This window comes from Lepidochelys kempii, chromosome 7 (assembly GCF_965140265.1).
Source record: "Lepidochelys kempii isolate rLepKem1 chromosome 7, rLepKem1.hap2, whole genome shotgun sequence".
In the NCBI taxonomy this organism is placed as follows: domain Eukaryota; kingdom Metazoa; phylum Chordata; order Testudines; family Cheloniidae; genus Lepidochelys; species Lepidochelys kempii.
This window is the reverse complement of record NC_133262.1, coordinates 78,162,415-78,184,119: the sequence shown is the minus strand read 5'-3', so window position 1 is coordinate 78,184,119 and position 21,705 is coordinate 78,162,415. Positions and strand designations below refer to the sequence as shown.

Sequence of the window (21,705 nt, the reverse complement as noted above, 5' to 3'; positions counted from 1 at the left end):
AGAAGTGGGTGATGGTTGAGTGAGTTGCTGGGGGCTACCCAGGGAGCGTAAATGTGCACTGGCAGGGATGGAAGGAGACCCAGAGAGCATGCTGCAGCAAAGCAGGTGCTCTCTCGCAATGCAGAGGTGGAGGTAATTCGGCTAACTAGAACTCACCAGAGCTTGCAAGGGAAGATTAAGATTTAGGTCAGGGGAAATATGCATATCGGCCTGTTGTTTTGTTCTGAGTGCTATGTGCCATCAGGTGAGGAAATTAATAATACTTTGTTTTAAAGGAGCTGGTTTTGGGTCACTAATCACAGGCTCGTAGAGGAAAAGGGCTTATGGGTGCCAAACCCTGTTGGGGCTGCCAGGTTAACCTCTTGACTTTGCAAAACATAGCTTTGATATGATTAGCCTCATCTTTGGGCTGACCTTGTGGCTGGGCAAAGTCAGTGTTAGACTTGCACAATTCCACTGAATTAAGGGCTTGATCTACATCCTGTATATATCAGCCTAACCGCATTGACTGCAGTGCGGCTACCCCAGTGTACGCCAACTGAAGATGGGACTCTGCCTGAAATCCTGATTTTCTATATGCCTGAGTGAAAGGAAAATATCTTTAGCCACCCATCACAAGATCTAAAGCAAGTCTGCCACATTCACCTGCTGCATTGAGGGGACTGCAGACAGAGCAGCCAAAAAGAGGTGTCTGTGGACTCATTCTGTGCAGCGGGGAGGGCCCCCCTACAAGCCCCGGATAGGCCAGCTCAGAAGGTCATTATGAGGGTAGACAAGGTCTAGCAGCTCCAATGCTGCCACTAGGGTGGAGAGAACAGAGGCTGTTCTTCCATCATAGCTGCAGGGCATGCTGCACAGCAGCCCATTCAATGGCATTCATTTGGGGGAGCTGCATTTTACTTGTCCAACAGCTCTGTATTCCCTCTACTGCTGTACATAGTCCAATTACTCAGGCCTAACGCAGATGGAGTATCTATCCGTTAGGGCTGTTGATTAATCACAGTTAACTTGCGATTAACTAAAAAAAATGAATTGCACTGTTAATCAATACAATGCCATTTGAAATGTATTAAATATTTTTGGATGTTTTCTACATTTTCAAATGTATTGGTTTCAATTACAACACAGAATACAAAGTCTACTCTGCCCACTTTATATTATTATTTTTGATTACAAATATTTGCACTGTAAAAATGACAAAAAAGAAATAGTATTTTTCAATTCACCTCATACAAGTACTGTAGTGCAATCTCTGTATTGTGAAAGTCCAAATGTAGATTTTTTTTGTTACATAACTGCACTCAAAAACAAAACAATGTAAAACTTTAGACCCTGTAAGTCCACTCAGTCCTACTTCTTTTTCAGACAATCGCTTAGCGACAAACTAGTTTGTTTGCATTTACGGGAGATAATGCTGCTCACTTCTTATTTACAATGCCATCAGAAAGTGAGAACAGATGTTCGCATGGGACTTTTGTAGCCGGCATTGCAAGGTATTTACATGCGAGATATGCTAAATATTCATATGCCCCTTCATGCTTTGGCCACCATTCCAGAGGACATGCTTCCATTCTGATGATGCACATTAAAAAAAGAATGCATTAATTAAATTTCTGACTGAACACCTTGGGGGAGAATTGTATGTCTCTGGCTCTATTTTACCTGCATTCTGCCATATATTTCATGTTGTAGCAGTCTCGGATGATGACTCAGCACATGTTGTTCATTTTAAGAACACTTTCGCTGCAGATTTGACAAAACACAAAGAAGGTACCAATGTGAAATTTCTAAAGATAGCTACAGCACTCAATCCAAGATTTAAGAATCCGAAGTGCCTTCCAAAATCTGAGATGGATGAGGTGTGGAGAAGTCTTAAAAGAAGCAACCCTCTGATGCGGAAACTACAGAACCCGAACCACCAAAAAAGAAAATCTACCTTCTGCTGATGGCATCTGACTCAGATGATGAAAATGAACATGCATCGGTCTGCACTGCTTTGGACTGTTATTGAGCAGAACAGGTCATCAGCATGGATGCATGTTTTCTGGAATGGTGGTTGAAGCATGAATGGCCATATTAACCTTTAGCGCATCTGGCATGTAAATATCTTGCGACGCCAGCTACAACAGTGCCATGAGAACACCTGTTCTCACTTGCAGGTGACACTGTGAACAAAAAGCGGGCAGCATTATCTCCTGCAAATGTAAACAACCTTGTTTGTCTGAGCGATTGGCTGAACAAGAAATAGGACTGAGTGGACTTGTAGTGTCTAAAGTTTTTTACTGTTTTATTTTTGAATGCGTTTTTTTATACATAATTCTACATTTGTAGGTTCAACTTTCATGATAAAGTTGGCTTAACTAGCTTTAATTTAAGGAGTACTTGTGGCACCTTAGAGAAGTGAGCGGTAGCTCACGAAAGCTTATGCTCAAATAAATTTGTTTGTCTCTAAGGTGCCACAAGTACGCCTTTTCTTTTTTCGAATACTGACTAACACGGCTGCTACTCTGAAACCTAGCTTTAATTTGGGACCAGACCCTCAGCAGGTACAAATTGACAAAGGATCATTGATCACAAAGACCTCTGTGTATCCAGTATCATTGACCTCAAAGAGGCCATGCCAATTTAGACCATCTGAGTATCTGGGCCCTGGTGTTTGTAGAATTTTTTGTTAAATGCATTAAGCAAGAAAAGTATTGATTTTGATGATACCTGTCCCTTGTGAACTGAATTGAACATCCAACTCATTTCACATAGGCAAGGAGGTGGTAAGGACTTCCAGTCACTACTGGAAGGTATTTTGGTTTTCTAGGTAATGACCGGGTCTCAGTCATATGTGCCATTGTGAATTCAGTAGACCGTCTGGGTCTTTTGTTTTGTTTGTATTAGACCAGAATACATACAGTACTGTACATTTTAAAACAAGGCGTTGGCCTTGTTTGGCCAGCCCTAGGCAAGCCTAAGTCATCCACTAAATATTCTGTCTCTGGTTTTGTAACCAACCATTTTGTAAATCTAAGCAAAATCTTTTTGTGCTGTTTGTTCCTCGTCCACTTGGAATGGGAGGAAAGGGTGTATTGAAACCCTTGCCTCTTGCTTACGAGGTCAAGTGTTTTATCGCAAGCAAAATATTGCCTGCTGTAGTCCTCAGCTGTGTGCCTGTGAGTGCCTGCCAACTATAATTAGAAACAAATGGCTTTATTTCTCATTTTACAGCTCTGTGGACATTTGAAAAAGCAGCTTTTTTGCAAGCCAAAGAAGCCCCCAAACCTGTAATCAGTGTGTGCTGTCTGTCACCCCATACGGTTATAGGGGCCAGGCTGCTGATTTCATCTTATTACAGTGGCACTAGTGCTGAGCACCCCCTTCCCCATGCCAGAGCTGCTGCAGGCACAGAGCAAGGAGCAGCTGAATCTTGCCCCTAGCGAAGTCAACGGCAGGACTCCTGCTTACGCCAGTGGGGTAGGATCAGCCCTCAGAGCTGCGCTACTCCTGCTATGAGAGTTGCAAGCAACATATTAATTCACTTATTTATTTTCTGTCCCTGTGACCAGAAATAGCTGGGGGCAAAACATGTTCTTGTAACCCCTTGCCAGAGATCTCTACTGGTGGAGGGTGTTCCCTCCTACCCTCTGAGAAGAGATAGATGTGGAAGGGTGCTTGCTCCAGCCCTAGGACAGGGGGAGGAGGAAGAACCCATGTTCAGGCATGAAAGGCTGTGTAGAGCACAGTTGGGCTGGTGTACAGAGGCGAAGAAGAAGGAACACTGTGCTCTCCTCTACGTGCAGGGAGCAGCAGCTGGGGAGGTTTATGGTGGCCAAAATTCTCCATGCCCAGGGATAACTTCTTATAGTTAAATATTGCGAGAGCACCTAGAGCCCGTAATCGGGTCAGGTCCCCATTTTGCTAGGCGCTGTACAGATAAATAGCAAGTGGAAGTCCCTGCCCTGGAGCATTTAGAACTGGTGAGACAAACTAGTTGGCCAGACGGGAAGGAGTGGGATTTGGTGGGGGTTAACACAAGGTAACAAAACTGCAAGTCTGAGCTGATGAAGCACTGCGCTGCAGACAAAAGACATCTTCCCACACAATTCAGCTACTGCAGATGGTAAGAGCCTTCCTGCCTGTAAGAGGAACAACAATCTAAGCACTAATCTGGTGTGTAACAGACTGTTACCGACTCTGGCGCATCCTTGTTAATGTGCAAAGCGTCTTGCTTTAATGAACTGCTCATTCATTGGTGGGTTGTACTCCAAAATGGCACTGTCAAGTACTTGATTGTTTTTCCTTACACCACTGTGTTTGTAATAAATAATGCTTCACTCTACAAACAATGTCCATTCCCAATTTACTCACATTGATTTCCCCCCTCCCTCATGCTTGTATGTCTAAGAATGCTTGAGGCGGTATCGTCCAGTGGAATAAGATCTATGACAAGAGACAGGAACTCCATTGTTCTCATCTCATTTCCATGTACGAGACGCTCTTTGACTTTAGGCAAGTCACCTTACGCACCCGTGCCTCAGTTTCCCCATCTACAGCACAGGAACACTGCTGTAATGCTGGCTGCTGTGCCTCACAGTGTCTCATTAATGTTTCTAGAGTGCTAAACGTCACTGAAATTCATTGTGTTTGCGTGTTTACTAGAGTTCTAATTAGCTGCCAAGTTATTTCAGCTGCCAGACCCTTTCATGTGCTAACCATAACAAAGTTGACTAGTTTTCTTACCCTGAGGAGGAACGAGCAAAGAGGAGAAAGGAATGGGTAACTTTGTAAGTGTTTTTCCACCAAGTATTGGGTGTGGAAAGCAGAGTGGAAGGATGGTCCGGGCACGAGACTGGGGCTCAGAAGTAATAGGTTCCATTCCAAACTCCACCACGGAGTTCCAAGTTACTTCATCCCAGACTTCTAAAGGTATTTGGGTACCTGCAAATCTGGTTGTTAGCTGCCTGAATACCTGTGATATTCTTACTCCTTGTGCCTCAGTTCTCCATCCCCAAATGGGGATAATGGTACTTATGGAGTGGAGAGACTGACCACATTAGAGACTGAGTGGTGCTCAGATGCTATGGTAAAAGACAGCAGCAAGAGAGACCAGGTGAGGAAAAGGCACAGGAATGGGGAAGGCGACAGCACTGGAAAGGCGTGACTTGGTGGGACTCGGGAGGCTTACACAGAGAAGTGGGAAGGGAAAGTGCTCGTGGTAGAGAGAGCTGGAAGGAGACACAAGGAACTCAAAGAGGAGAAGAATCTGTCTGTTGTCCACAGAAGGAGAGTGAAGATATAAAGAGGCCCAGTAAGAAGAAAGTTGATTAAGTAGGTGGCAGTGGCTGGGCCTATATCAGTCCTGTGAAGGGTTAATGTAGCTTTGTGGTTTCCTTTCTGAGTGGTGTATCAGTATGGGTTCCAAACAGGCCTTCTCTCTTTGCGTCAGAGTCTGAAATACACAATTGATATGCATTCTCAGCCAAAAGAAATGTTTAAGCTAAATTGTTCCTTCAACACAGCTTACTTTCCTTACACAGCCAAGAAGGTTTGGTATAGTTTTAGGGCAAGATCCTCAGATGATGTAAAGGCGATGTAGCTCTGTTGGAGCTATGCTGACTTTGATTTCTTTTAATTCTCCTTTTTTCATATTCATGTAGGAAAATAAAAACAAGATTTCACTTCCTTCCACCTGTGGCCTCTTCTCCCAGTTGCAAACTTTGATCGTTTCCCTTCTTGTGTTATTTACGGAGCTCAGCTCATCCTCACTCGGTTCAATTTACATTCTTACTGATGCACTAGCAACATTAGTGTCCATGCTTCTCTGGGAATAGATTTGTTAATCGCTCTTCGTTATTGCTGTGGCAGCAGAGCACTAAACACTGGAGGCCCTAAATAAATAGGTGGTATTGTTTGCTTTTCCATCTCACGGGGATAGAGTAATAAAAAATATTTCAAATTCCCAACCTCGCTATTTTAAGACATAGTAAATTTGGCACTGAAATTACCGAACATCATCCCTTTTATTGACTTGATACCAGACATCAGGTTTCACTGTATAAATATCAGTACAAAAAGCATTTGATGAGTGGGATTAGTTTCAGACCATCACTGCCAAGTGACTTAGTTTAGTCACAGAAGCCTCGCTGCCTTCTGTGGTATTTGAGGAATTTCAAAGAAAAGTGGGAACAATTTCCAAAAATTCTCCCAGAGGGGTGCTCCATGAGTCAGAGGACTGGAGGCAGTGGAGAAATGAACATCAGTCAGAAGGTCCTGAGTTCTCATCCCAGGTTTGACAGTGATTTGCTGGGTGAACGGGGGCCAGTCAGTGCACCTCTTAGCCTCAGTTTCCCTATTTGTAAATAGAGATAGTGATCTCCCTCCACCTTATAGGGAGGATTAATTCATTAGTATTTATAAGGCCCTATATAAATTCCAACATAAAATGCTGTTAATTTTGCAGGGTCATATAAGTGGTCTGAGGGGATATTACTTTAAGACCATTAGTTTTATGTAAACCTTAGAAAAGCAGAATAACATCTGCACTTTTCCAAAAAGGCACCCAAGTAGCTGAGCCCCACAGAGAGCCTAGCTTCTTCATTTTCCACACATTCTCAGATGTGCATCACAGAATATCATCATTTGTTTCATACATCGACGTCTCTGATGCCACGTGTGATTTGTCACCGCATGGACTTTTGCTTTTTTCAAGCTAGTGCTCAGACTTCAGGCTGTGGGTGGATGAGATATGCCTGGGGACCCATGCTAAGGCAGCATCTAAGGGCACTCTGGTAGCTGGTTAGCATGTGCAATCAGACCCTGAGCACTGCACACAGGTGCAAGGATCGGAGAGCTGGCAGTACCTTGCAGGATGGGACCCTTTGAAAAGACAGAGGAATGATTGCCTTGAGTCTGCTAACTGTCTAATCAAGGATTTGTAAAATTCTTGTGTATATGGCCATAAAGGCAGCTGGAAAGCAGCCCAGCTGCTGTGTGATTAAGAGGAAGGTATTCTAGGTTTGCAGTCATTGATAAAATGAAACAGTTATGGATGGATAACAAATGTTATATTTTTCTTATTTTCTCTGTGTGAGAAAAACAAAGTTGGTTTGGCGGTCGCTTAGTTAATTTTTTAGCTCTAGTACTGTTGTTATTATTTGTTGTATCGTCACCTACCTCTTATGTACTTTTCACCCATAGATCTGAGAGTCTACACTGGAGATTAAGTATCATCACCATTCCATAGATGGGGAAACCGAAGCACAGAGGTGAGGTGACTTGGCCAAAGTCATATAGCAACGTCATCAGCAGAGACAGGTCTCTTGACTCCCAGTCTAGTGCCCTATTATCTGGACCACACTGCCAGCCCAATGTGAAGTTTTCAAGCTGAACTTCCTGGGCTTCTTAAGACCCTTTGGAGGGGATCCCATTACCACCAGGTGCACATGGTAAGGGAAGGTGCATCTATCTACCAAGTTTCAGAGTAACAGCCGTGTTAGTCTGTATTCGCAAAAACAAAATGAGTACTTGTGGCACCTTAGAGACTAACCAATTTATTTGAACATAAGCTTTCGTGAGCTACAGCTCACTTCATCGGATGCATGAAGGATTCATCCGATGAAGTGAGCTGTAGCTCACGAAAGCTTATGCTCAAATAAATTGGTTAGTCTCTAAGCTATCTACCAAGGAGTCTCATGAGGCTTGTCAGGGGCATCCCTCCCATAGGCCCTATGTTTGTGAGACCACAGGAGATTGGGCATTATGTGGAAGAACACATCTCATGGGTGTTGCTGCAGCCAAGTGCCTGAAGAGAACCTGCAGCATGGGCTAGTTGGGAGAGCTGATGGGAAGTGCACTACTGCTGAGGTGTCACAGGGCTGGAGTACTAGCCCTTCTCTGGCTTCTGCAGCTAAGAAACAGCCCATGGTTTGCTACAGTGGGACTCTCCTTTGATAATCTCCAGGAGATGCATCAGGTGGAGATGGCAGACAGAGGACTTCAGCCTTCACAGTGGCCAGGCAGCTTGTTTAAAAGGCACTTCAGCTCAGCTGGATGAAATGCTTTTGATAGCTAAGTGGCAAATGCACAGCCTGTTACTGCAGCTCTGTTTTCATGTAGTTTGACTAGATTGTAAGCTATTTGCGACAGGGACCATCTTTTGGTGTGTCTGTACAGCACTTAGCACAATAGGCCTGATCCTGAGCGCAGTCTGGGATTGTTCTTGTTCTTTTGAACCAGTTTTAAAAAACTTTACTGCAGGGAGGAGTGTTTTAGTTAATTTCCAATTAACTTCTGAAGTGGCTAATTCTTTTCCAAGATGTCTATAAAAAGATAATCGGCCAAAGCAGTTACAGGCCCTGTACTTTTATATGCAAGAAAGAAGGGTCAAATTATTCAGCCCCCCCCCCCAAATATCCAGGGGACACTGCTTAAAATGGCATTAAGCTCCCCATACAGGGGCTTGCCCATCACATTTCAAAGTCTCATTCCTCAGGTAAAACACTAGATGGAGTATGTAACATTTTTTAAATGAAAAACACGTCCATGAATGCAGGATAAACAGAGCTAGGAGAAAACAAGCACTAGGGGATGCATGTAAAAGTTAGGTATTATGATATAATAGACCTAATTTTCACTGGGATTCATTCTGAGCCAGCTCTAAGGGGTGTGGGAAGGTATCTTTGCCTCTCAGCTACAGAAGGGGAGCAAAGCTACTCTCCAGCTAGGGTGACCGGATGTCCCGATTTTATAGGGACAGTCCCGATTTTGGGGACTTTTTCTTATATAGACTCCTATTACCCCTCACCCCCATCCCTATTTTTCACACTTGCTGTCTGGTCACCCTATCTGCAGCAGATTCTTCAGCCTCAGTGGATCTACATAATCACAGACTCAAGAATATATTAGAAAATAGTAGGGAGAGTTTGTTCTCGTCTATTGGGTAGTATCCTCATTATTCTTAAAAATTCAGCACCTAAGGTGCTCTTCAGAGCAGAGGGACAATATCAAGGCTACACAAAGTGACACTGGCTGGCTCATACAACAAGTGCTGTTAGTGTCTCTTCCCCGCAACATCCCCGTCTTTGACACATCTGATTGAGTTTCCCAAAAGCTGTCTAAGAGCTCTCCCCCAACACTGTAAAGGTTCTCAGTCCCTCCCCACTATGCAAAGTTAAAAGTGGAGCATGGAAAGAGGCAGAAAAGGGCCTTCAGCCAGGGATGGCCTGGAATTTGCAGTGGGAATAATATGGGTATATGTAGTTATAATACTGAAGATCAGAATGTCTACATACATTTTGGTGCACTATTTTCTCAAGGAAGTTATACAAGTCATGACTCATATTTCAGTGTTCAATATTATATAAACAAAAGTTGAAAACATTTGATTATAGGAAAATGACAATAATGCAAAGCTGTAGGCTTGAAGCATTAAGCAATAGAAGCATGTGGCATTAGACGACCAGTCCAGGTCCATCTGGCCATGCAGCATTCTGTAGCAGAAGACCAACTCTGATGTAGTGGATAGATCAAGGCTGTTCCTCAGTTCTGAATGGATATATCCGAAGTTTGAAAAGATTTATTCTATGCTTGCTGTAATTGCTGGACACTGATGATTACTTTTCCCAGTTTAAACCAGGTTTAAGCTGGTATTTACCAATGCCCTGTGTCCTAAGCTAGTTTTTCCTGGGAAATTGCCAGTCCTGCCTTCAACAAAGGAAATTTTTAAGAACTCACCTTTTCATTTACTCTTTTCCTTTCTTTGCATTTTGCTTGCTTGAGGCTTCCCTGAAAGAAGCTTGTGGCTCCTCACACTCTAAGAAACACTGGGAATTAGCTAGTAGTTTCTTAAAGTAACTAAAGGGACAACAAAGATTGCATGTGATTAAATGATTGGGCATAGCATGCTCTTGCCAGTAGCGTTCTCAAACATCTTTTGGATACTATTGCAATGATGATAGGCACAAACTACCAGACACTGTGTTAAAAAGGAAGCTTTGAGAGCTCTCAGAAATAGACTCTGATGCTATCCCAGGCAGTACTTAGGCCTATGCTGGAAACTGCAACTAGTGGTATAAGACCCTCCTATTCCAGGATCTCATCCCATACCTGGCATGGTGGTGGTGCTGGTTCCTGGGGTAGAACGCTGCAGGACCGGTGCGTGGCAGAGCGTGCATGCCTCTGGAAACTTCCCCAGTGCCAGGCTGTGGGGGATATCAGTGTGTGCTGGTCATTGATGCACTGAATAGACAATAATAAAGGTGTCTAACACAATTATTCTTTATGTAAGGTATTAAGCAGAGAGCCCAGATCATTTAGAAAACAACCACCTCCCTGAATGAAATGCTCCTCACTCTAGCTCAACCCTTCTCTGTGTGTGTTATCTGTGATTAGGTAGACAGCATACTTCCCTGCCCCCCGCCCCCAGCTTCTCTCTGATGAACATGGCTAAACATGCAGAGCCTTGTTATAACCTTCCAGTCTCCTCTGCCATGTGACCTCCTGATCAACCTCAACAGCTGAGCACAGATCCCGACCAGATGACTTGAGTGCCAGGTGACCTCTCCCCTGATAAACCAGTTCTTTGGAGTACGTGCCCGCTTTCTGGCTTGGGTGTTCGTGTTTGAATAGATGCCCACCATCAATATTTAACAACACTTGCTAGCCTTGTGCCAATCTATGGAGGCAAAAGTACAAGAGAAAAGGCAAACAAACTCACATTCATAATGGCGTTTGCAGTCTGATAAAGCCACATACAGAGCGTTTAGTAGATGAAACGGAATTATTTAGAGTACATAGACAAAGTCCCTAGCTAGTCACACTGTGCTGTCATGTCTGCATTAACTGGAAAATCCTGTTGCAACATGGATGTCCCTAACTGGGTCAGGTAACCACGGGCCAGGGCAGTTAGACTTGTAGGCCAAGATTTTCAAAAATGAGAGTCTTACCCTAGGCTCCAAGCTCCAGCGGTAAGCTCCAGTTCTAAATATGGGCGACCTCATTTGCTAACGTGCTGAGTACCCATAACTCCCACTAATGCTGTGTAAGCAGCACATTTGAAAAGCAACCCAACGTACTTAGCAGTCTAAAGATGTATTCAGGAGCCTGACTTTGGGCCCACACTTTTGAAAAGCTATGGTAACATTTTCAAAAGCACCTAAAAGTAATTTAGGTGCCACACACCTTTGCGGCTTTGGGCCTACGTCGCTTTCGAACATGAGTCTTAAGAACCTATGTCTGATTGATTTCAATGTGAAAAATCCCTTAGTTTTAAAAGGCATTTAGGTGCCTAAGGATGCAGATAGGTGCGTAAGGGCATTTTCAAAAGCAGCTAGATAACTAACGCCATTGACATTCAATGTGAATTGAGCTCCAATGGCTCAGATGCTCAAAGGTTTATGTGCTTAAGGCTGCCTGAGAGGTACGTGCCCCAGTACCTTTAAGGAGCTGGGCCTAAGTGCCTCATTTAGCTTTGAAAATGGGACTTATGAGCCTAGAGCATATAGATATTTTTGAACATGCTACCCCCGTGACCATATGTCCTGAGGGAAATGTGCTTGAGTTAGACAATCCTCTGTAGGCACATGGGGAGCTAATGCTGAGCAACCACCTGAAAACTTGGCTCTGAGTAAAGGTGCAAAAAAAGGTGCTGTGCCCTTGCAGTTTGAAACAGCTTTTAAAAACTTTTTCGTGCTGAATAACCAGCCTTAGCAGTAGCGCCTCCTGTCTGCCACTGAAGGCGAAGGGGTGGCACCACAAGGGCCCATTCAGGCTGCCAACAGTCCCAAAGTGACCATTACAGTGGAGACACGCTCAGTTTTAACTTCAGATGAGTTGGGTTATTCTGTCAGCAGAATGCAGCAACTTAATCCGAGTGGAAAAGGGAGCAAACCAGAACATGTGCCTGCTTTTGTCATCGTTCACTGGTAACGGCAGTATTGAAACATTGTGCAGGAATCGTGAATAGTTCCTCTTGCTCTTTTTTTTTCTACTCTCCCACTGAATTTTAACCCTGTCAGTACAGCGATCCAGACTAACATTAAGCACATTCTACAAAAAGTACTGACCCCGAAAAGAAGTAAAGCACCCTAATAATAATCCTTTGCTGTTCTATAGCACCTTCCATTTTTAGATTCACAAAGCAATTACCCATTAGTTACAGCTGGGGAAACTGAGCCACAGCATGGTGAAGGGGCTGGCCCGTGATAATGCAACAAGTGAGTGGGCGGCGTCCAGCTCCGTGCTGAAATCCCCTGTGACCCAGTCTGCTGAAAGGACTAGACATGCTACCTTCAGTCTGAACATAAATATCAATAAGTTTTGCGTAATTTATGAAGAAAAGATTTTGTTTTTCAAACTAAACAACATCATTTAATTTGTAAACCCTGTATAAACGCATGCCTTGGCGGCACACAAACTTGTGCCTGGTTACTTTAAGCAGCGTCTATCCCTGCATGGCTGCTCTGATGGCATTTGAAGGGTGGTTTATTAATGTTCAGCTTAGACCTGTTCCTTAAATTACGTAGACTGACCACACAGCCTTCTGCACTGGTTTAACTACGTTGATATAAAAGTGCAACGCTGTATGTAGATGTGCCTTTAGTAATGCGCAGATACCAACCCCTGGGTCCCGTTGGCTCCCTCTGCCTTCTGAAGCAAGCCTGCATATTTGACTGATTAAAAAGGGGTTGTAATAGGTTCAGCTCTGCAGCGGCACCATAGTGGCAGAAATTCAAACTGCAGTGTATTATGCCGCAGGTACCACCAACAGCAATGCCAAACACACCTGCACAGGGTGTGTGCCTGTCGTGGCCGGTAGCAAGAACGTATTATAATAGATTGCCATAGCAGGTGTTCGTATCCCAGCCATATAGAGTACATGACACGTTCTGACTTTGGGCCAGATGGGCTACCCCAGTGATATAGTTTCAGTACATTTGAAACCCTTTCTATAAGGGCCCAGCACTGCACAGAAATGGGTCCATAGACTCACTGGGGCGGCCGGGGTGGGGGTGGAAAGACACCCCCCCCCCATTACTTGCACTGATGCATAACTTACCATATGTAACTGACTAAAAAGGGTTAAAAAAGATGACAAAGGGACCTAAGGTCCATTGGGCAGCCTGCCACACTATAGCTGTGGTTTGCAAACTGTTCCAGTCCCCCTCCCAAATCCACAGACTCTCTTCCCACCTCCCCCAGCCCCGCCCCATTACTCCAGTGCCAAGGATTTCTCAGCAGCAGAGCCTGGGCTGAAGATAGAGCTGGGGCACAGCACTGGGGCTGGGGGAATTGCTGAGGGCTAGAGGCTGAGTTGGGCTGTGGATGTGTGTAGAGTGTTTGTGTGTGGGGGGGGCGGGGGGGGGTGAGAGACAGGTGGAGCTGGACTGAGGAGGGCCAGAGAAGGATGGCTGGGGGCATTGAATGGGATTGGGGTGGAGCTGATCGGGGGGGGGGGGTGTGAGCATGGGTAGCCCAGGCCCCGCTGCACCTGCCACCTCCCCCCCCAAATATTCCTCTGTGCTCCACAGTTGGGGCGGGGGGCACTGCACTCCAGTAGCCACATACATACCATTTAAACATTTGACGTGTAGCTGGTCAAATTACCCCGTGCTCTCATTCTGCTCTGCCTCCCCAAGAGAAGTAGATGGGCATCGACCTAAAACATGACGGGGAGGCCTGCATTGTGGTCCCAGCTCTACAGCAGATTTACGATATGCTGTGGGGCCAATCACCTAGACTGACATTTTTCAATGGCACTTAAGGAAGTTAATGGGATTTGGATGCCTAATATGTTTAGGCAGCTTTGACGATCCCAGGCATTATTCCCACTGTGCCTCAGTTTCCCCAACTACATAGCTAATCCTTTGTGTGTGTGTGTGTATGTGTCATTCCTTAATATTTAAGCACTTTGGCAGGTGCTGTAGAATAGTGACATTCACCCCTTCTGTGCAGGAGGCCTGAGTTGGGGAGGACTGGAATGCCTTAAATCTGCAGGCAGGCCATAGGGCTGAACTGCAGCATTTACATGAGCCCAGAAAATGCAGATGCCCCTGTGTGTCTTATGGTATGTGGAGCACTTTGACAAAGCCTTTGCAGCTCAGTCCAGCTCCCCCCATATGTAAAATACAAATGCTGCCTATCTAAAACATTTCTCCGCATTGATGTCAGCTGTTAACACAGTCCCTCACTTAGTAGCTACCAGGATAGCTCCTTTGAGTTCAGTGCAACTGCACTGATTTACACCCACCCCTCATCTAGACCCTCAGTCTTTCTGGTATTGTCTCTCATTTCCCTAATGTTTTTGGTTATTTTCCTTAAAGCACGAGCTATGTCTGGCAGCCTCATCTGGTGCTATCAGCGTAATCAGTATTTGTTCTGTTGTACTGATGATTGATGAGGTACCATTCTCTCGCTCTCTGTGCTGTACACGGAACTAGTTCCTTTGGGTGGGAGCTTATTTTGTTCAGACTGTCAATACACTAACTCGGTGTTTGCAGCATGCTTTGCGCTCCTCAGCTGGAAGATGGCACGTGAGTGCAATGCGTCATCATCATAATTGCCAGTAGCTTTACCCTATCGTCCTGTAGGGTACAGCCGATGAGAGGGAAGCCCTAACATAACGTGGCGTCAGCTTTTGGGAATTTTGATGAGGTCACGCTCACTTTTGCTTGGTGCTGGGAATTTATGGGTGTGGGGGAGGTTTCAGTGTAGTCTATGCATAGGATGACATGCATTCTAGTTCTGAGGGCCCATGGAATCACTTAAGCCATTAATTGGGACCATACAATGGCCCTAAGCATTGTGGTGAATTTGCCCTTAAAGCTGAGGAGGTCTGGTATATGGCTGCAATGTAAATACATGCTGAAAATACACAGAAGTAAATGATGTTCTCCAGCTAGACAGGCTGGGAATGTAACAGTGTACTGGCATATTTTATTGAAAGGCAGTTTTTTTAAAGGGCCACCATGATTTTTGGAACCAGCTGGGAATATAACTAATGTGAGGTTTAGTTAGAGGTTGTTTACTGTCATCAACTAAATTCCTAGCTAACATCTGACTCCAGAGTCTTTATTGTTGGTTGAGCCAGAAAGAAGAGAGATTGATTTTCAGATGCCACCCTGAATCTGCAGTGCTAGCAGTTAGAAAAATCCCATTCTGAAATGCAAATGGAATAAATGTATTGTGGAAGTCATTGTCTGAGCCTGAATGTTATCCAGTGAAGGACTATTTTTACAGTCCCTTCTGACCATAGCCCCACTTTAATGAGAGAGAAGTGCAGCCATGGAGGAACCTTGAAGATGCCTGTCTCTTCCTCCTTAGGAAACTGTGAACTTCCAGTTCTTTAATCTAATCATTAGTGGGAGGGGATATTTTCTCAAGAGAAGCCAATATAAAAGGGTTGAAAGGTTGTCTGGGATAATATGTAATCCCTTGTGATAAGAGCTATTTACAGAATTATTAATCAAACACAAACGGGAACAGATAGTAGCCTTTTTTATTAAATATTACAGTGGATCAAAAAGTACAAAATATCTTTTGCCTGCTATGTGATTGGGAAACTATTGGCACATAATACAGTATCAAAAGCATTAATAAGTACAATTTGGAAAACATACAAAAATGGAGTGTTTATAGTTGGCTCAGCTTTATTTCTGGTAGTGTTTAAACTAATGCAAAGGTTACTCAATAACCTTTTAAATGGGATACTATATCATATTACTGGGCCGTTTTGCTATATACAGATAATCACCTTACAGAGCATATAGGCTACATAACTTGAATCACAAAAAGTGTACAATATTTACAACAAATGAAAGGTAAAAAAGTATAAACAGCTAGTAGATTATGCTGCCATTATTAGAACATATTTGAAACTGGGGGAGAGGGGAACAAGTAAAATATCAAACACATTTACAGCAAACACCTAGTAAGTGCTTATGATAATAGTTTCAATGTTGTCAGCCTCACATAAGTGAAATAATTCCCATTTCTCATTAAAATCATGACAATTGTAAAAGAAGACCAGCTGTGACCTGACTGACCACCACCACCACACACACACACACACACACACACACACACAAAAAAAAGTGACTATGTTGAACAATGAATTAAAGAAATTAACCCTTCTCTTTGAAGGCACACTACACAAAATGTTTTAGTGACCTCATAGACGCATCAACATAGTAAGATACAGTACTTAAGGACTCATGCACCAATTCAATAAGTTGTAAAGTAAATACTTAGTTGCAACAAACTACTTTGTATGCCCTGATACGAATGGGAACTTATCTTGTCCAGTAACTAAATAAATACGACAGATCTGTTGCGAAATGCAATCATTACAAATTTTGACCCTTACTAGAAATATATTTTGTTGCGAAAGTCAGTTAGGTTCTGTTTTCTAAAGTTAAACTCAATCTGTAACCAGAAGTTACACGAATATTGTTTTTGCTGGGCTTTTATATTTAATTGAATCTCACAACCTTCAGAATCTGTAATGAATCTTGAACATAGTGCATTTGAATTGCAACATTTCTTGGCACTGGTTCTTGGTAAATATATTTATGACTCTATTGCCAATTAGATTCCACAGTTTCCTTTACAACCCTACCAATAACAATGGTTTTGATTGCACAAAGAAAGGCTTGTGCAATTTCATTCAATAATAAGGCCCCTTGAACTCAAACAATGCAAACAAAGCCCCATTTAAGACAGTTTAAAAAAAAAAAGTAGTTCTCAGCCAATGGAGAATTCAATGGTCTTTCTGAAAGATTTCCCAGATTTCTGGTAAGAGTTTTTAAACAAATAATGTACTACTTCTGCTGGGGAGTTATGCCACCATTTCTTTTTATTTGTCCTGATGTTTTGCCCAGTATATTATGAGCTTCCTCAGACTGAAACAGCAAGTCTCCTCATGGAATAAATGAAGGAAAAAATCCTGCCCCCGCTACCCCCCGCCAACTCTGCACTGTGTTAACATTGTTTTAAAATGCTGTGATCAAATTCCAACATGTCATCAAAAGTGAAATAAGAGACTTGTTGTAAACAAATGCATGAATCCAGGATGTATAAAATATTATAAACAAATAAGAGAAATGTTCCATTTTCTGATTAAATGGCAGGCACATACATATTTGTGTTTGCTGTAGGTTTATACATTTCCCCCCACCCCTCGATTTTTACATGATTTAGGTCTCATGCAACTTCACTAGAGATGCCTTCTATGCTATGGCCTGTGACCAAATGAGCTTGTGATTTTGTTTTCTGTACAGTATGTGGAATAGCAGAATAATTTGCATTGGCACATTTATATTCTAGATTCTACTAGTCTGTTTACTGATCAATTAAATCTTGTTTTTCCACAGAAATATGAAGTATTTAATTGAAGAAAGTGGATCTTTAACAGTAGATGACTTCATAATTCTGGTTTCCACCTTTGGATATTAAATATGTTCCATAATATATTGTAATTGGCATTATATCCTGGGAAGTTCTAATAAGATGCGTGGCATGCAAGGTGTTTCCATTTTTATTTTTAACAGTTTTGATCATGCAGCATTTGAATAATAACTGAGATGGTTTAAATCATAACCCATTTTCACATTGTCAAATACTTCCAAATTTAACCTCTGACTCAATTTCTGTATTTAGCTCTCAAGTGACCATATGCATAGGAAGGTTCTTTCATTATGGAAACTGAAAACCTGTACTCATGGGCGTTTTATATTTACAAATTATTCCCAATGACTGGGGTTAGTTGTTCAGCATGAGTGCAGAGGGCTATCACAAAAGGTGCGCAGGCTTTAAGTCCCAGCTATGCAAATCATCACAGCTCCTTTGACTTCAGCGGAGCCATGCGGATTTTTGCCAGCTGAGAACCTAGCTCTCTGAATAGGGTTTACCTGATGCTTAGGCTTTGTGCTAGCTGGGGTGAGTTTCACTTGATCTAAACTAGGAGGAAGGGGCTGGGTAAGTGAGCATCACCGCTTAACCCACTATTCAGAATATTGAACCTTGGGCGACTATTTAGTGGTATTCTTCCTTGTGGGGGGAGGCACCTGCCCCCATCCCATCCCTGTTTCGAGGCACCGGACTCTTAAAACCTTTTGATTAAAAGATAAAGGTTGGCTCCTGTTCTATTTTTTGACATTCTTAACGTATTCTTACAACCCACAAATCTGTCTTCTGGACTCCATTGTTACTCAGCAGCTTGTTGCCAGTAAGATTTTGTTCTTTATTTCTCTGTATGCAGGAGGGTTTCACAGCCTAGATAAGGTAAATACAGTTGTTAACAAATTCACAGACCAAAAGCTTCTGTGGCCAGTAAAGCAGTGTATGAGCCATTGTGACAACACCAGTGGGAGCGACAGGTGCTCAGCACCTATCAGGAACAGACCATAGAAAAAAAAAGAACTTTGTTTGCATCAGTTGCATTGTTGTATAATCTACAGTATGTTTATAGCCTGAACCAATTGCTTCGGTTTGTAAACAATAAAGTCACCACCAAAAAAGCTGCTCAAAAGTATAAGAACTGGAAAAACTACACAAACACACACACACACACACACACACAAATTAGGACAGCCACAGCCTTTAAAATAAGTTGCAGATAAAATGATACTGTTTAATTTAAAAAAAAAAGAGCACATGATATACTGGACAAATGAAACTATATAAATTATGTGACCAAATGTGACATTGATAGTTTTCAAAGCGGATATATACAGTCAAATTAAACAGTGTTTACCTTTCTGTTCTAATAGTGTTAAAATGAAGAATCTATTGCAGTTTTACTATACATTGCATTGATTGAACCTTTGAAAGTCAGGAAAGTTACCCCCCAAATGCATATCTATTGATTGTGTGTATTCCCTGCCTCCTTCTCTTTTTCAGATTCATCTAGAGTTCCATTCAGTCAAGGACTATCTAAGTACCCTCATCCTCCACTCCCTGAAAAAAAAAGCAAGTTTTTCCACTGGCTTCAAAGAGATCACGATCTGTCCCTAAACTTCCATTGGTTTGCTCTGATCTTTGCTGTCGACGTACGTAAGACCTTTCAAAAAACTAATATGCAAAATGAAATGATTTGGGGAGTAGGTGTGGGAGCTGGAATTACAAACTGAAAAGTTGTTTTGTCTCAATCAGATCTGAAGCATTCAGCTACATGGGATGAGACTTACTGGTTAACAAAAATATTGATTTCTAATTCTGCAAGACATTATCACAGGGAAAGGAATGTAGCTAACAACATTTTTTCCTCCGATACTTTTTTTTTTTAAAAAGGGATTTACAGTTTTGTGCTCGGATGTACAGAAGACAGCTGGGAAGGTGGAAAGGCAGCTTGAGGATTTATAGCAGCTAAAGGATAAATGCTGTTGTGCAAAAGGTCACCGTATGAACTTCCTACAGGTGTTGCTGCAGCTAAGTGTCTATAAAGCTGCTGAGAATTTGCAGGGGATGTAAGAAATTGTCTTTGCACCATGAAGGAATGAAGAGCCAAAGGCTGCATTAGTGGAGAAAGCACAGTCTGATTTTTCAAGTACTGCAAAGGATGAGAATATCCAGCTGGGATGCGATTGTTCAACCCCGCACACAGAGTTCCTGGGTACAAGCCTGTGAAGATAGGGGTTGAAAGGGGAAATTTGTGGCTTTCCAACATGTTGCCAGAATGTAGACCATGAACTGATTTGCTGCCTTCGCCCTCTCGGTCGGGAACCTTTTCCTTTGCAGGTGCCTCCTTTGGTAAGTGCAGAGGGGAGACAGCTCGGATTTTTTTTTCAGAAATGACTTTGTCCAAATCCTCTAGGTTCCGTTTTAAAGGCCGAGCTGCCCCAATGTTTTGGGGGCTACTTTTGCGGCTTATTATTGGATGGACCATTCCTTCCATCTTTCTTAAATTCTCAAGTCTCTGATTCTGCTGTTTTCCGGACCTGTGAAGGGATTCACCATGTTTTTTAGGTGCTGACATGGTCATCGGAGAAACACGGCAAGCTTTGGGATTACAGTCTATGCTCACCCCCTGGCTGTCTGATGCATGGAATTGGGAAATACTTTTGCTTTCTTGTGGCACCATTGATGAATGCGGGAGACTGGACCCTGGAGTCTTTACAATCTGTTTGTGTACGCTCTTTGGAAGACTCAAATCCGTAGGCTGATCATCTGAAGAGGCTTCCACTGCAGTCTTTTTTTCTTGCTGATGCAAAGATGGGTGATAATTTAAGTTAAGTTTTTCTTGGTGTTTGTGTTGAGCAAAAGTAGAAATATTTTCTGAATCTCTGAACATGTCTCGAGGGAGGTACTTTGATGTCTGTTCATTATTAAGGTGGTGTTCCGTGTGCCTATAAAGGCTGTGCAGATGAGGAGATGAGTAAAAGTCTGCCAAGAAACTGGGCACATGGGAATGCTGCAGTGCCCTTTTCTCATTCATTTTATCTTTGCAGTCCTGGATATCTGGCTTCAGTACATAAGATTCAGCAAGAGAGTTAAGGTGATGTTTTGAAAAATCACAACGCTTGGGATCTGGTTTACTTAACATGTCAGGCTTAAAAGCTTCATTAATAGATTTCCTTTCCTCTGAATTCTTGGTTTTAAAACTCTGCACATGTTGTATTACAGATGGTCTATTAACTGCCACAGAATCAGAATTGGGGGCATGGGGAGCCTGAGATATGCTTGCAGACAGTTCATCTCTGCTGTTTAATTTCTTTTTGCTAATCAAAGGTGGAGGTGACCCATAAGGATAACTACATGACAGGGTTGCCCCACTGACCTGCGATAGAAGTTTTTTCTTTGCCAGTGGTGACATGATGCCTGGATTACCCTTTGAATAGATTAGTGGTGTGTAACTAAAACTGGGATCATCGTTAATGGAACCTGGCAGTTCCTTTTCTTTGAACATGTCAAAATTCTGTACCACAAGAACTTCGGGCGTTTGCTTTAGTGCATTGTGTATGTCGTCATGTCCTAACTGATCCAGTTTCACTGTGCAGTTTGCAATATAATCAGCCATCTCTGGCAATTTATCGTCTTCCACGTCGTTTTGACCTGGTAACTGTACTTGGATTGCAGGGAAATGATTAAAAGTAAGTTCTTGGGGTTCACTTTCTAAACGGTCTGTAAAATTGTGTCCTCTTTGTTCTTGCTTTGTGTCATCAAGGGCATCTATTGGGGTGTGCAAGTGTTTGTTGCCTGTTGGCTCCAATATGGTATCCTCTTCAGGAGGCACTGAGGCACTTGAAAAAGAGACTGAGTGCTGAACTTTCTCCTTGGGCTTTTCACTGTTGGAGCTGCTTTCCACCAAGTCTGTCTTTTCCAGAGATACTGGCCCTGTTGCCTCTGGCAGAAGAGGCTGGGACCCTTCAATGGGTTTCTTGGTCTCCTCCACTGCAGGATGCTCAGGTAAACTTTTCTGGTCTGAAGAGTCTTGATCCTTCTCTTGTTCTGACGAAACCTAATAAAATGTTTCAATAGACAGTAATAAGAATACAGTGTGTGTCGACAGATTGCCTATAAAATCAAATACAGTACACAGAAGCTTCTTTTGGAAATATGTTTGTCAATCATCTTGTTGAAATCTGAAAGCTTTAATACCATGTATCAGATTTTAAACAAACCAATCTAACTCCCCAAAATACTGGAAAATATACCCACACCCACATTAATGACACAATAAGACCTATTAAAATAGCAAAGCTTGTAACCGGATGATAAATAATT

The 21,705-nt window shown here is 42.8% G+C and overlaps 1 protein-coding gene across 3 annotated transcripts in view; it reads right to left on the bottom strand.

Moving 5' to 3' along the window:
* Positions 1-15,479: 15,479 nt before the first annotated feature.
* ARID5B (AT-rich interaction domain 5B) overlaps positions 15,480-21,705 on the bottom strand; it is a 147,372-nt gene continuing 141,146 nt past the window's right edge. For all 3 annotated transcript variants that reach the window (XM_073353422.1, XM_073353424.1, XM_073353423.1), the window contains one exon: positions 15,480-21,439. In XM_073353422.1, coding sequence (XP_073209523.1) covers positions 19,277-21,439 — 2,163 coding nt within the window. In that variant the 3' untranslated portion in view covers positions 15,480-19,276. The remainder of the gene's footprint in view (positions 21,440-21,705) is intronic.